This window comes from Anneissia japonica, unplaced genomic scaffold, assembly GCF_011630105.1.
Source record: "Anneissia japonica isolate Jap-2015-1 unplaced genomic scaffold, ASM1163010v1 scaffold287629_len218694_cov150, whole genome shotgun sequence".
Lineage (NCBI taxonomy): Eukaryota > Metazoa > Echinodermata > Crinoidea > Comatulida > Comatulidae > Anneissia > Anneissia japonica.
In genome coordinates, this window is record NW_022755927.1 from 171,157 (window position 1) to 184,826 (window position 13,670).

General features: G+C 36.5%; 1 protein-coding gene across 1 annotated transcript; it reads left to right on the top strand.

The window, feature by feature from the left end:
- Positions 1-10,175: 10,175 nt before the first annotated feature.
- Positions 10,176-10,718, top strand: LOC117123796. The gene has a single exon (XM_033269820.1). The coding sequence runs from the start codon at positions 10,176-10,178 to the stop codon at positions 10,716-10,718; it is 543 nt and encodes a 180-aa protein (XP_033125711.1).
- Positions 10,719-13,670: the final 2,952 nt, after the last annotated feature.

Below are 13,670 nucleotides of genomic sequence, written 5' to 3' on the forward strand. Positions count from 1 at the left end.
CGTCATTTTAATCAAGCTAATCATTCAATAAAAGGTATATCAATTATAGGTATTGAGCGTATCATTAATAAACAAGAATCAATTATCAAGAGAAGAGAATCGTTTTGGATTAAAAAATTACAAACCCTTCACCCGAAAGGTATTAATGTTGATGAACAGCATATCCCCATACAAAGTTAGTCTATTTAATTATTCTAAAACTTCTGTCCTTTCGGGTTACATAATTAATTATATGCTAATTAACGGATTTGCACAAAAATTCTAATGCTACTACGTCAGCAACAAACGTACTACTTTATTCCACAATACCAGAGCAGAGACCAAGAGGGTAACGCCTCTAAGTCACGTCAAGATATATGCACGTTTCATTTCGGTAAGTTTCACGAATTGCCTTTATAAATGTGTATTAAAAATAAACAATTTTGAATATACATATAGGATACATTTTATTATAAACTAAATAACATATACATATATATATATATATGTATACCGTATATAAACATAATTTTATATATATATATATACATATACGTATATATATATTTGCATATATATATGTATATATATATATAATTATAATATAATTATATAATTCTAATGCTACGTCAGCAACAAACGTACTACTTTATTCCACAATACCAGAGCAGAGACCAAGAGGGTAACGCCTCTAAGTCACGTCAAGATATATGCACGTTTCATTTCGGTAAGTTTCACGAATTGCCTTTATAAATGTGTATTAAAAATAAACAATTTTGAATATACATATAGGATACATTTTATTATAAACTAAATAACATATACATATATATATATATATGTATACCGTATATAAACATAATTTTATATATATATATATATATACATATACATATATATATATATATTTGCATATATATATATATATGTATGTATATATATATATATATATACATATATAGCGAAAGAAATCGATTGCCTTCAGAGCAATTATATCATTATATTATTGATAGTCATTGTCAAATTTTCTACTTAATTTGATTTGCTACCACAGTGGATTTATTTTTCTCCGCCTAGGCCTAGGCTATATAGTCAGTAACATCGCTGATCACAGTAAATTAAAAAAAAGGAAAGTTGTTTTGCCCATTTAACAGTGTTTAATTAGTTTAATTGTTGCTGTTTTCTTTTGTGATCTTTTTGATTTGAATTTTGTTTTGAAATCTCAATGTTTATTTGCATAATAAAGTACTTTCATAGAAGCAGAAAAGAATATAGTTATCATAAAGTGCTAGTATTATTCTGAATTTTTGGGTTTTTTTCTTTGGGGCCTATATTTAATTTACGTGCTTGTCAAAATTAATTTTATATTTTGAAAATGGGTGCATGCAATAATTATTTTCGATTGTACATGTAATATTAATAATATATTATTATGTATTATTAATATTATTAATAATTATTCTGATTACCCTTTAAATTATATATGCCTATTAATACATTCCAGGCCTGATAATTCATTGCACAATATAGTGTACTCTGTTGAAATTTTGGTACGACTCGTCCAAAATAATGTGCGATGTTATCCGCGGCAGAAAACGAAGACCAGATGCACTCTTAAATATGATATTATATTCCCTGATTCAGCGGGTGGCGAAATGGGTGATCGCCACCCCGGCAGCAGCGACCGCCACATCCTCTCCTTACTGTATATTATAAAAACCAGAAGGGGCGCTATTCAGATCAGTTTGAAAGAGCTGATATGCATGAATATGCATAACCTAAGTTTCACGTTTCATGCATGATTTTAATGTTATTCAAGTTACAATTACTGGCTTTTATTTGATGCGACATGAAACAAAAAGTCTTTAAAAAAAAAAAGGCAATTAAAGTACCAATAAAGTCTAAAGGTAAAGTGAGTGTTTCAGCAACATTATTTTCATGGAGTTTTTATTTGTTTATGACATATATATGTATACACACATTGCATTATTCTATTCGTTATATTTGTTTTGATGAGCGAAATGTTCATGAGAAAGCAACATATATTAAACCAATGCACTGAATTATCTTAATACTGTCGTAATTTGAGTCGCAATCTGTCTCTAGTATGCGTTTTTCAAGAAAATTTTTCAGCTATTGCCTCTGCCTCTGTTGTTAAATTTAATCTTAACACAGCGTTGAATGATGTTATTTTATATAAGTTTAAAACATTTTGTTATTGACCTTCAATTGCAGGCCCGTAGCCAGGGGTTTTTTTTATGGTTCGGGCGAATCCCCTTTTCTAGCGAACCCCCCTGTTTTATAGCGAACCCCTTCGAATTTTTGAATGAGTCCCACTCAGATGGAATGTCTGTTTTTAACTTACTTAGCATTAAAATAAAAATTTAGCACCTAATTCATTATTTGGTCACTATTTTTTTAAACTGTAGCCTGCAATACAAGCCTACATTCGTAGAATATCTCAGCTTCAGAAGTTCGGAGATTTAAATTGAACACAACTCCAGCAAACCATGACTTTACGATGGCACACATAAGAAAGGCAAACATCGATAAAAACCCGGCTGCCGTCTCAACTTTCACTTTCCTTTGGCTTGATGTTTAAAAGAAATGTAGGCCTACCAACCGTTAACGAAACCGGTCGCCGTCTACCTAGAGAAAATGGTGCCACCAAACGAAGCTAAAGTTTTGCGACTTTATCCACCAAATGCAGATAAGTTTTGCGACTTAATCACCTGATTGTGGATTGTGTGGTTAGTAAACTCCATAGCCATACTGTTCATAGCACACACTAAACTATGTGCTGATGGAGCATTTTGGAGATATTGACTCTGCTTTTTTCCCATTCCAAACAAACTATTATTAATAAATCAACATGGTCCATCTCAGTCATCATAGCCAGTCACAAAATTAGGCTAGGAAGTTTTTTTTCAACAGCAGACACACTGCAAAACCGGATTGCGTCAAAACGAGTGTTTGTTAATTTTTAGTGATAAGTCGTAGATAAACGTCGTAGAATAACTGACTTTTTTTCGTCCGCTGTTGCAAAGAAGAAAACGACAGATAGTCCTTTTAAGGTGGGTTATTGATTTCAAAATCCTAGATGTTGACAACTAGGTTCGCTCCTCGTTCATTTAGAGACAGAATTATACCCCGACGACAACAAACTAGTGTAGGCCTAGGCCTCAGTACAGTAGGACGTACTACAGGTACTAGGCCTAGGATTTTCTTGTAAAAGTTGAAGTGCATGTACAAAATGCGCCATAGGCCTATAATTAAAAAAATACATAAAAAAAAAAAAACATTTTAATTATTATTTGTTGGCGTGGGACTTGGCCAGGCAGGCTAGCTTTACCGTCGAAGGTCCTGGAATTCGACGATGACGTCAGTGCACGTTTACAAACACCATTGACTAGAATGAAAATAGACGCGCTGAATTTCTTTTTTTTTTTTTTTAATGAAAGATAGAATTTATCGAACATTTATCTATATAAAAACAAGATTAATATTGTAAAAATTGTATTTCTAAAGATGCATATAATTCATATTTCATTTGGTAGACAATAAATATTCAGGAAGATATACTAAAAACGATTATTAATTCTAAAATGTGCCGCATCAAATCTCAGCTATTATTAAAGTCTTAAAATAATAATTTCGAATTTGGCCTAGTATATAACAAATAATTGTATTAAAGTTTATGTTCTCATGATGTCTGATGCTATATTTTGGGCTCTGACTTAATTTAACGATCGCCCTGTCAGTAGTAATGACAATATTGTGCTTTTTTTAGCCATGTAGTAAAATAGTACTATTATTTTCAGTGTACAAAATGAGAGTCAAGAAGAAGTAGAAGAAGAATAATAGGAAGAGGAGGAAAAAGAAGAATAGCTTTTTTTTTTTTTTTTATAATAATAAATGTATTGATAAAGATTATGCGATGAGGCTTTTTTTTATATATCTTTCAGTGTTCAGTGTTGTATTTAAACATACCAATTCTCAGAAAATATTTTCTAATTTTGTTATATTACCACCTTTTAATTACATAGATTTTTTTCAAAACATAACTGCTTTTAAAACATTATATAGACCCATTAAACACAAAAACTGCTCTGGCACCGTGGCCCTTAGGCAGGCCCCTGGACCCCACGCCCAGAGAACCCCCCTCCCCCTTGAAATGACCTGGCTACGGGCCTGAATTGGTGTAGCCTACATAGCAGTAGCAAGCGTTACATTATCTGTTGCAATGCACCCATCTCCAATAGCATCACAGGAATAAGCTAACCACACTCTAACTTTATCTTGGAATTACTACCTGTGGTTATGTGACTCAGCTAAATATAATATTAGGCACCCAGCCTTACCTATTGAGACACTTATATTCAACTTGTATGTTTTCAATAAATATAGTTATAGTATAGTATATTTTATAGTGTTTGTCTTCTTACTCGTATTATCGTAGTAGAGAAATAATTACAGCAAGCAAGACCTAAATTAATATTTACCAATTAAATGAAAGTTTTGTTGGCCTATTGAAAAATACAATACGATGTAGCTATTCATGCCTCGTGCATCCCTTGTAGCACAAATCAATAGGCCTACTACTACTCTTGCACAACAAAATATATTTGTTTTTTTAGCATCCACAATTCTTGTACATATCTTCAATTTCCAACGTACGCTTATAATAGCAACTCGGACGTCGTTACCGGTGGTCTTTACAAACACCGAACGTCGAAATTAGGTCTTGCTTATGCATATTCATATTTAACAGCTCACTAAACTGACCTTAAAAAGCGCCCTCTATAATTTCTGCCCTAATTGTATGGGAATAACAAAATAAAATGCAGCAGATCCTGGATCAGCGATGTTACTGACTATATATCCCAGGCCTAGGCGGAGAAAAATAAATCCCCTGTGGTAGCAAATCAAATTAAGTAGCAAATTTGACAATGACTATCACGCATAATTATTAAATAGTACGTAATATTACTTTTACATTGGATTTTCGTTGTTCTCTGCACATATTTCGATGTAAAACGATGCCTCGCATGAATCGTTTTTATGCCTCGCACTTTTGGGAATGGTAAAACGATGCCTCGCATGAATTGTCGTTTTGCCTCGCTGCCTCGCATGCCTCACTGCCTCGCACGTTAGTGATAACCTACATATGCACACATACACTCATACATACATACATATTACATACATATATATATATATATATATATAATATATATATATATATATATATACTGTGAGGGCGCTATGGTGAGCGGTTGGTTTAAATATTTTTGTCCAAAGAACTTGATTTTTTATGTCTGCTTTTATTAGTTTTGGATAATATTTCTGCAATTGACACAGCAATCGGTGTTTACGACCATTTGGTGAACCAACTTGCTGCATTGAATTGTATGATTGAGTAAGTGATATCATTTACAGGCCATTTCGTCTGGCTAGGCCTAATCTTGACTGTTACTGTGATTAGTGTTAATGATCGTTACCGGCGAACGGTGTATTGCTTACTGGCAGTATGGCTGTTGCCAAGTCTCCGACGCAGGTCAATGCTCTGTCCAGTGACATTGTTATCGTTGACGAATTTTTGTGTTTTGTAATGAATCATATTGGGTCTATGCCATATGACAAGTTATACCAGATATGTATGCAACATTTTACTTCAGATATTATTAAACGATCCTAGGATACATTAGCTGAATATGTGACGGATGTGGATAGTATTTTGCTGAAACGGCGTCAGAGAGCGGAAAATCCTATGAGTGACATCCTAAAATTTCTTGTTAATGTGGATGGTGACAGTATTCCAACTTTCGCTGCTGTGGATTTGTCAAAGATTCCGAACGTACCACTTGGTACTGTTGACGCTGCCTCTTTATTTCGTGACGTTAAGAAGATCAAATTTTAAATGCAACATATAAGAATCGATATTGAGCATGGTGTCGCTGAAAGGCAATGTATCAACAAAAAGCTGAACGAAATGCGTGATGATGTTCACTTAGTGAAGTCGGCCGAAAGGAGTAGGGATATGGGTAAAGCGAACATTTCTTCTGTAAATCTAAATCTAAATCATTTTTTGAAGCTGTTTTGACGCATGCACCCCAACGTCCAGCCAAGATCCAGAGATCGCAATCCAAAGTCATCCCCTCCAGTAAACCTAACCGTTTGAGTAGCGATGAGGTGCAACAACCTGTTGATAGTGATAGATACAGTGTTCCGCGGTACAACCGTAAAAAGTCTCAAAGGGGGACAAAGATTGAGCACAAGCTCAAAAGTAGACCCCCTCCACCTTTCCATATGTATCTCGGCAATATGTCTGTAGATAATACAGTGAAAGATGTGAATGACTTTCTGGCAGAGATAAAAATCAACGCTAAAGTGAGTAAGTTGCCTACTAAACGTGATGATTATGTCTCATTTGTATTGAGTTGTGAAGTTAAGCAAAAAGAATATGTTCTTGACCCTTCTATTTGGCATGAAAATGCTATTATTCGTAAATATTATAACAAAAGTATGGGTTACAATGATAATTGATATGACTCTAAGTTTAATGATATTGATATTTGATCATGGTTGTACGATTACAAGAGAGCTGTGAAGTGCGAGTTGTCTCGTACAATTGTAAGGGTTTTAAGTCGAATAAAAAGGATGTACTTGAATTATGTGAAACGTACGATATTATCTGTTTGCAAGAAACATGGCTATGCAATGATGAGTTACCCTTATTAAAATCACTACATAGTGATTTTGACAGCTTTGCTGTGTCCTCTATAGATACTTCCTTCTCGTTATTGGTTGGACGCCCTCATGGAGGTGTGGCTATCTTGTTTAGGAAGAGTATGTATGATGCTGTTAAGTATGTTGATTTAAAGGACAGCAGACTTGTAGCTATTGAGCTTGGCTGTGATAGAAATAAAACCCTGTTAGTTAATGTGTATTTGCCTTATGACTGTGGTGATAATTTTGCTGTTTATGCATTATCTCGGTAAATTTTAAAATATTGTATGATAATAGTAAGATAGTTTTTTGTAGGTGATTTTAATGCTGATATCAGAAAAAAGTTTGGATTTGAATTAATTAATTTTTGTAATGAATTTAAGTTACTTTTATCAGATTGCGAACAATTGGGATTTACTTCTGATACTTTCACTTTTTATAGTGATGTGCACAACACGACAAGCTGGTTGGATCACGTTGTCTCTACGCAAAGCTCCCATGCTTGTCTAAGTAATTTCAAAGTACTTTATGATATTATAGGCTCAGATCACTTTCCTTTGACTTTTTGTATTAATGATGTTTCGTGCAATAGTTGTTTACCTTCGAATCCTAGTGATTCTAACAATATGTATGTATCTACTATTAATTGGAAGGTTGTGAGTAATAAGGATATCAGTATGTATACCTATATTACAGATGAATCACTAAGCCGACTATCAGTTAACCCTGAAGCGTTTAGATGTAATCAACAAAATTGTAATGATCCGTCTCATGTTAGTGATATTACTAACTTGTATGATTCTATAGTGAACTGTCTTGTTAAATCTTCTGACAATTGTTTCTCTGTGCATTCATGTAAAGATCGTAATTACAATCCAGTCCCTGGATGGAATGACCGAGTGTCTGATATTCATGCTGTTGCGAGAGAGGCCTTTCTTATTTGGCGAGCTAATGGTAAGCCTAGGATTGGTCCTCTTTTTGAAGCAATGAAAACATCTCGCTCTAGGTTTAAATTAGCTTTTAGACAATGCAAGAAAGACAGTGAGCAGATTAAAGCTGACGCCATGGCTAATGCCTTGCATGGCAAAGAATTAAATCAGTTTTGGGATTCGGTTAAAAAAGCTCGTAAGAACAGTAATATAAAATGTGACACAATTGATGGTGCTAAGGGAAAAAGCAATAATTGTAAAATGTGGCGTAAACACTATTGTAACCTATTTAATTGTGTGGACAACGTTTTCCATCAAGATACGGTGAATAGTGTGCTAGATACACATTGTAATGATGAATGTATTGTTACACCTATTATGGTTAATAAACGTATTGACAAACTCCCACTTGGCAAAGCTTCAGGTTTAGACGGTCTTACGGCTGAACATTTTAAATATGCTTCATACAAAGTGTTAAGTTTAGAAATAATTAATTGTTTATTGAGCGCCCTCTATAGTTTGAAAAGTGGAAAACTTGCTGGGTAGGCCTTGCAACGACGTAGGATTCACGCTAGCAACGTATACGTTAGTGTTGAGGCATAAAGGCCAGAATTATTGATGTTTGAAATATTTACAAGGTTTCTGTAATACGACAGATAAAGAATTGGATTTATGATTCAATGAAAATTTATGTACAGTATAATGATGCGGAGAGATCACAATTTACGCAACGCCCACATTGTTCAAGAGAAGGAATTGAATAAAGTTCTCGTGTTTGAATACTCCGTCGTCTGTACATATAATTGCGTAAATTGCATCCAGGACGTCAACAGTTGGGCGAATTGTATTAAGGAAGCAACCAAATCATGTCTAGTCGTTCAGTTAGCACTAAGTCATCGACTGCATCAGCACTTCGACTATCTGCAGCACAAGCTAGAGCAGATCTTGCTATAGCCAAGGTAAAGGAAAGGAATGCTGCAAAGAAAAGGGAGCTAGCTTCTGAACTTGAAAGCCTCAAGGATAAGGAAGAGGTTGAAATCAGTGAAGTTCGACTAGAGGTTCTGGAAAGGGAAATCCAGCAAATCAAGGAAGAGGAGGCAGCCAATATAATTGACTTGCCAGATGAGAATCAAGCTGAATTAATGAACAGGTTCATGCAATTTTAAATGGACGAGATGCCACTGCTGCAAGGAGAAGAGGAAACCCCTCATACAGCAGAGGAAAGGCAGGTAGACTTCATACAACCTAGTGTAACAATTCAACTAGGAAGTCCAACACAAGGTGAGTCAAGAGGACTGGCAGCAGACCAACTCAGTCATCAAGTCAGGAATGATGCTGCAGACCTATCACTACTAAGTACATTTCCAGTCACAAGTCAGCCGACACCGCAACCAAATACATTGCCAGTTATAGGTCAGCCGATACCACAAGGCACGTCTAAGGAACATCAAGATGTAATCGAGCTGATAAAAAGGCAGGACGACATCATATATTTTACCGAAGAGAACGATCAGGCCATTCGGTGGTGAGCCAACAGAGTATGCTAGGTTTAAAAAGGAATTTGAAATTGAGCAGAAACTTAGCAAGGACAGAGATCGTCTTTATTATATCGAACATTTCACTGTAGGTGAAGTGAACAAGCTGGTGAAGAGTTACCTCCACTTAGACCCTTCCAGAGGCTTTAAAGAGGCTAAGGAGGCTATTGAAGGTAGATATTGAAATCCCTTCAAGTTAAGTGAGGCTTATTTGAACAAGGCTAGGAATATACCCAATATAAAGGCAAAAGACAGCTCCGCTTTGACAAATTTCGCTCTGTTTCTACTTGAGTGTAAAAACGTGATGGAGGAGTTAAATGATGTCAAAGAGTTAAATCACACAAATGGCATACAAATGCTAGTAGGGAAACTTCCGTACAAGCTACGTGAAAGGTGGCGGATTATAACTGATCATATTCAGGAGGAGCAGAAACGAAGGGTCCAATTTGCTGACTTGGTCAGTTTCGTTGACAAACAAGCACGCATTCTCAAGAACCCCACATATGGTGACATCAAAGACGACAAGCCACTAATGTCAAATTCAAGACCTACATCTTCAAGGAATAAAGGTTCATATGCCGTAGTAGTGGGGACAATATCCTGTCCACATTGCCAGAACAACCATAATCCCAGTTGATAAGAGTGCCAAGGCCGGTGAATTCTCAGCATCATGCATTGAAGATGGAGAGGCACCATGTATGTTAGCCATGATTCCGGTGCAGGTGAGAGCGATGAATGGCTCAAAGACAGTCACAACATACGCATTCCTGGATCCCGGCAGCACAATATCAGTCTGTACTCAAGGCCTCATAGAGAGCCTAGGAATCAGGGGAAAACCAACCAGGATACCCACTGGAACTCTCGCAGCCAAGCATGATCTGCAGACGCAGATAATAAAGAAGCGATGTTCCATCAAGTGCTTGTTCCCGAAAAAGACAGGAATTTCCTAAGGTTTCTGTGGTTTCCAGAAGGAGATCTTCAAGCTAAACCTGTGGAGTATAGGATGCGAGTACACTTGTTTGGTGCTGTATCCTCTCCCGCATGTGCCAATTCAGCACTATTGCAGGCCGCCGAAGATGGTAAAGATGTCAGCAACCACAAGGCAGTAGAAACTCTTAAGAGGAATTTTGATGTTGACGACTTATTGAAAAGCGTTAGGTGCTCTGATGAAGGTATTCAACTAGTGACAGATTTGGTGAATGTATGTGCTAAAGGCGGTTTTAATTTAACCAAGTGGTCAAGTAATGATAAACAAGTCATCGACACGATTCCACGAGAGAAGAGATCGAAGGATCTCCAAGATTTGAACTTGAAGGAAGATGGGTTGCCACCTCAAAGATCATTGAGTGTCAAATGGAGTCCTCAGGATGACTTCTTGTGTTTTAGCCCACCAACTCGAGAGCAGCTCTGGACTAAAAGAGGTTTGCTGTCGACTCTAAGTTCGATGTTTGATAGGTTTGGTTGCGCCAGTTATCAAGAGTGGTGCTGCAGGAGACAATCAAGGGTCACAGCGGATGGGATGACATTGTTCCAGAGAATTTGCTGAAACGATGGAGGCAATGGTGGAATGACTTGCCCTTGATTAAAGAGCTCAAGATACCCAGATGGTTAGGCATGAGTCCTAACCACAATAGTCAATTACATGTGTTTGCTGATGCAAGCGAGAGAGGCTAAATAAAGAATGAAATGAAATGAAACATATATTAAAATCACAGGACTGTGGCCATCCCATGGTAAATCGCGAAAAAAGAAATCCATTCCGCTTCCATTAAATACGACTGTCGCCTTACATTTTATGTAATTAATATCTGATCTATTATATTACGTACCTAGGGCTCTGTGGTTGGCCTAGGATAGCCAAGTTTAGAGTACGAAAAGCTAAAAAAAATCATATATAAAGGAAGTTAATCCTCCTAGAGCAATGCTGAAAGCTACCGTCTCAATAGAAAAAAATATCCATGTGGGACCTTGCTATCATGTATCTATCATATATCCAACTTTCTCGTCATCAGCCACACCACAGTGCGGCCTCACGAAATGTGCTGTACATACACTCATCGCTACTGACTGATATGAATGTGTGGTTTAAATTACACATAAAAGCAACTTAGCCGACATATATTTCCTGTAGTATCTGATCCAGAGGTGACGGAACTAGGGGGTGCTGTGTTATGGAGAGTAATGTGTGACTGGAAAGGGTCTGCAGTCAGTTGGTTGTTACCATGCGCCAGTGATGTTGGAGTATATAGTACAGCAATATGAAACTATTAGGCCTAATGAATGAATAAAGTTCAGAGTTTGTCGGGTAGTGAAATGATTATTTCACATTTTAAGTGCTCCCTAAATTCATAAGTGTAAGCTAAATCACGGTGATTAATTCAATTAGCGAAGATATGGAGACAAATTTCGAATCCCTCTTTCCAAGAGGGGATGCAAATGCTTTGTGAAAATGAGTACACCGCGGTACTCAGTTTCACAAAGAAATACACACAACTGGTTCCTAACAGTTATGTCAATGTTACCTGAACACCGGGGAAGGAAGGTGCAATTACGTTGTTACCTAGCAAACGTCTGTACTGTATGGAGGAGGGGCTGCTGATGTACTGTGTAGCGGGGGAACGATGAGGCATAAGACTAGGCCTAGGCCCATTTACTAAGACAGTGGAATTATATGTGATAGAGAGTACACTTTCGGAAGAAATAAATTAAAATAAGAAAAAAAAAAAACTAAGAATAATTCATTTGCAGAGGTACCTTGTTTAAGTACTATACAATGCTAACAATGCGGCTCTTGTAGCCCTGGCTTGGGCAAGGCATCCATGTGCAAAGCAGTGGTGTTTGTTTATCCATGAAAAAAGCACGCCACCGGGAAAGTTTGCCTTACCAGGAAAAGGTGACGTATCTAGCTTATGACGTATCATGCTAACTAACGTGAGTGTGACGTCACCAAAAAATGAATATTTTCTATTATAACAAAAATATTAATAACTACAAAGTTTATGGGCATAAATTCCCTTACTACGAATGAAGGGTTGCACAATTTCCTTGCCATACAAATTACAGCTCCCACTGACGTCTCAGTCGGAAATACGGGTAGCTGAAGTTTTTCTCGCAAATCTGACTACAAAACATTTTCCAAATTTCACGTTCCACTTTTGACCCTGAGTTGTGCTTCGCATCGCCGCTGAGGGCGGCGTTCCGGAAACCCTGCGTCTAGACAAGGACCTAGGCCACACACACATACGTACTCATCCAGCTTATGGTTCGTCTTCGTCAGGCCAGCCTGCATTCAGATACATTGACACGAAATGCGCTGTACATACACTTATCGATATAAACTGATTTGAATATGTGGTTTAATACACATAAAAGCAACTTGTAGCCTACATTTCCTGTAATATCTGATCTATTCCACACACGTACTACTCAGCCAGCCTATAGTTCGTCTTCGTCTAGGCCAGCCTGCATTACAGTACTGTACATTGTTTTTCTCTCAGAGGAGAGACCACCCACCCTTGCAAGCACCACAGAACGGCTGTACATTCTTTGATACCAACTAGACTCGTGCAGACGCATTTATTAGCCGCAAAGCTTACTATTCTAGGCCGTAATTGGTTGATAAACATAATGTGGAATATACAGCCGATTTGCAATTTGATCAATGACGAACATGCTTTCATAGGAAACCCACCACAGTGTTAACAGATATGATATAAAAACATACTATTTCACTTAATCCCGACAACAATTTCGCAAAAAAAAATTGATACTTTGAATTCCCAAACCTTCTCTTCTATATTATTGCAAGATCGGCCTAATCGCGTCACAAACGAAAGAAGAGATAGAAAAACAAATGACTTCAAAATTCGCTCACAATCATCACCCTCTCTCTCTCCCCCTCTCTCTCTCTCTCTCTCTCTCTCTCTCAGAGAGTGGGCTAAAAATGACGGACTATACCCTCAGACAGATTGCAAAAAGAAGCAACTTGTGCATACTGTTCTGTAGATTTCTTTGAACCTTTTAAGTCAAAGAAATTATTATTATTTTATCGTAAATTCAATCAGTGTATTTATGACATTATTGCATTGAAAAAAAAATCTTAATTTGATATTAATGTTTGGCCTATTATCAGTGATTATAAAAAAAATTCACAAAACGTATTTCAATAGCCCTTTTTCACTAGCATTTCAAACAAATTCTGGTCGACATACCGCATTATTTAAAGTACTTTACCTTGAGGTTTACTGGTAGACATCGTGCTTCTTAATATAACCCACTTCCTCTAAATGAATCACTGAGGGATTTTCCAATATCGACCCCTTTAATAAAATTAAAAAAAATAAAATTGGTATTAGTTTTTAGTCGAGGTTTTCGATTATACGTTTCAAAGATTGACCATTAGTTTATGTTAAACGCCAATCAATTTATCCACTCAATCTTTACCAATAATGATTACAAATATTGTTTTTAAATTATATATAAAATTATAAAAGAGATA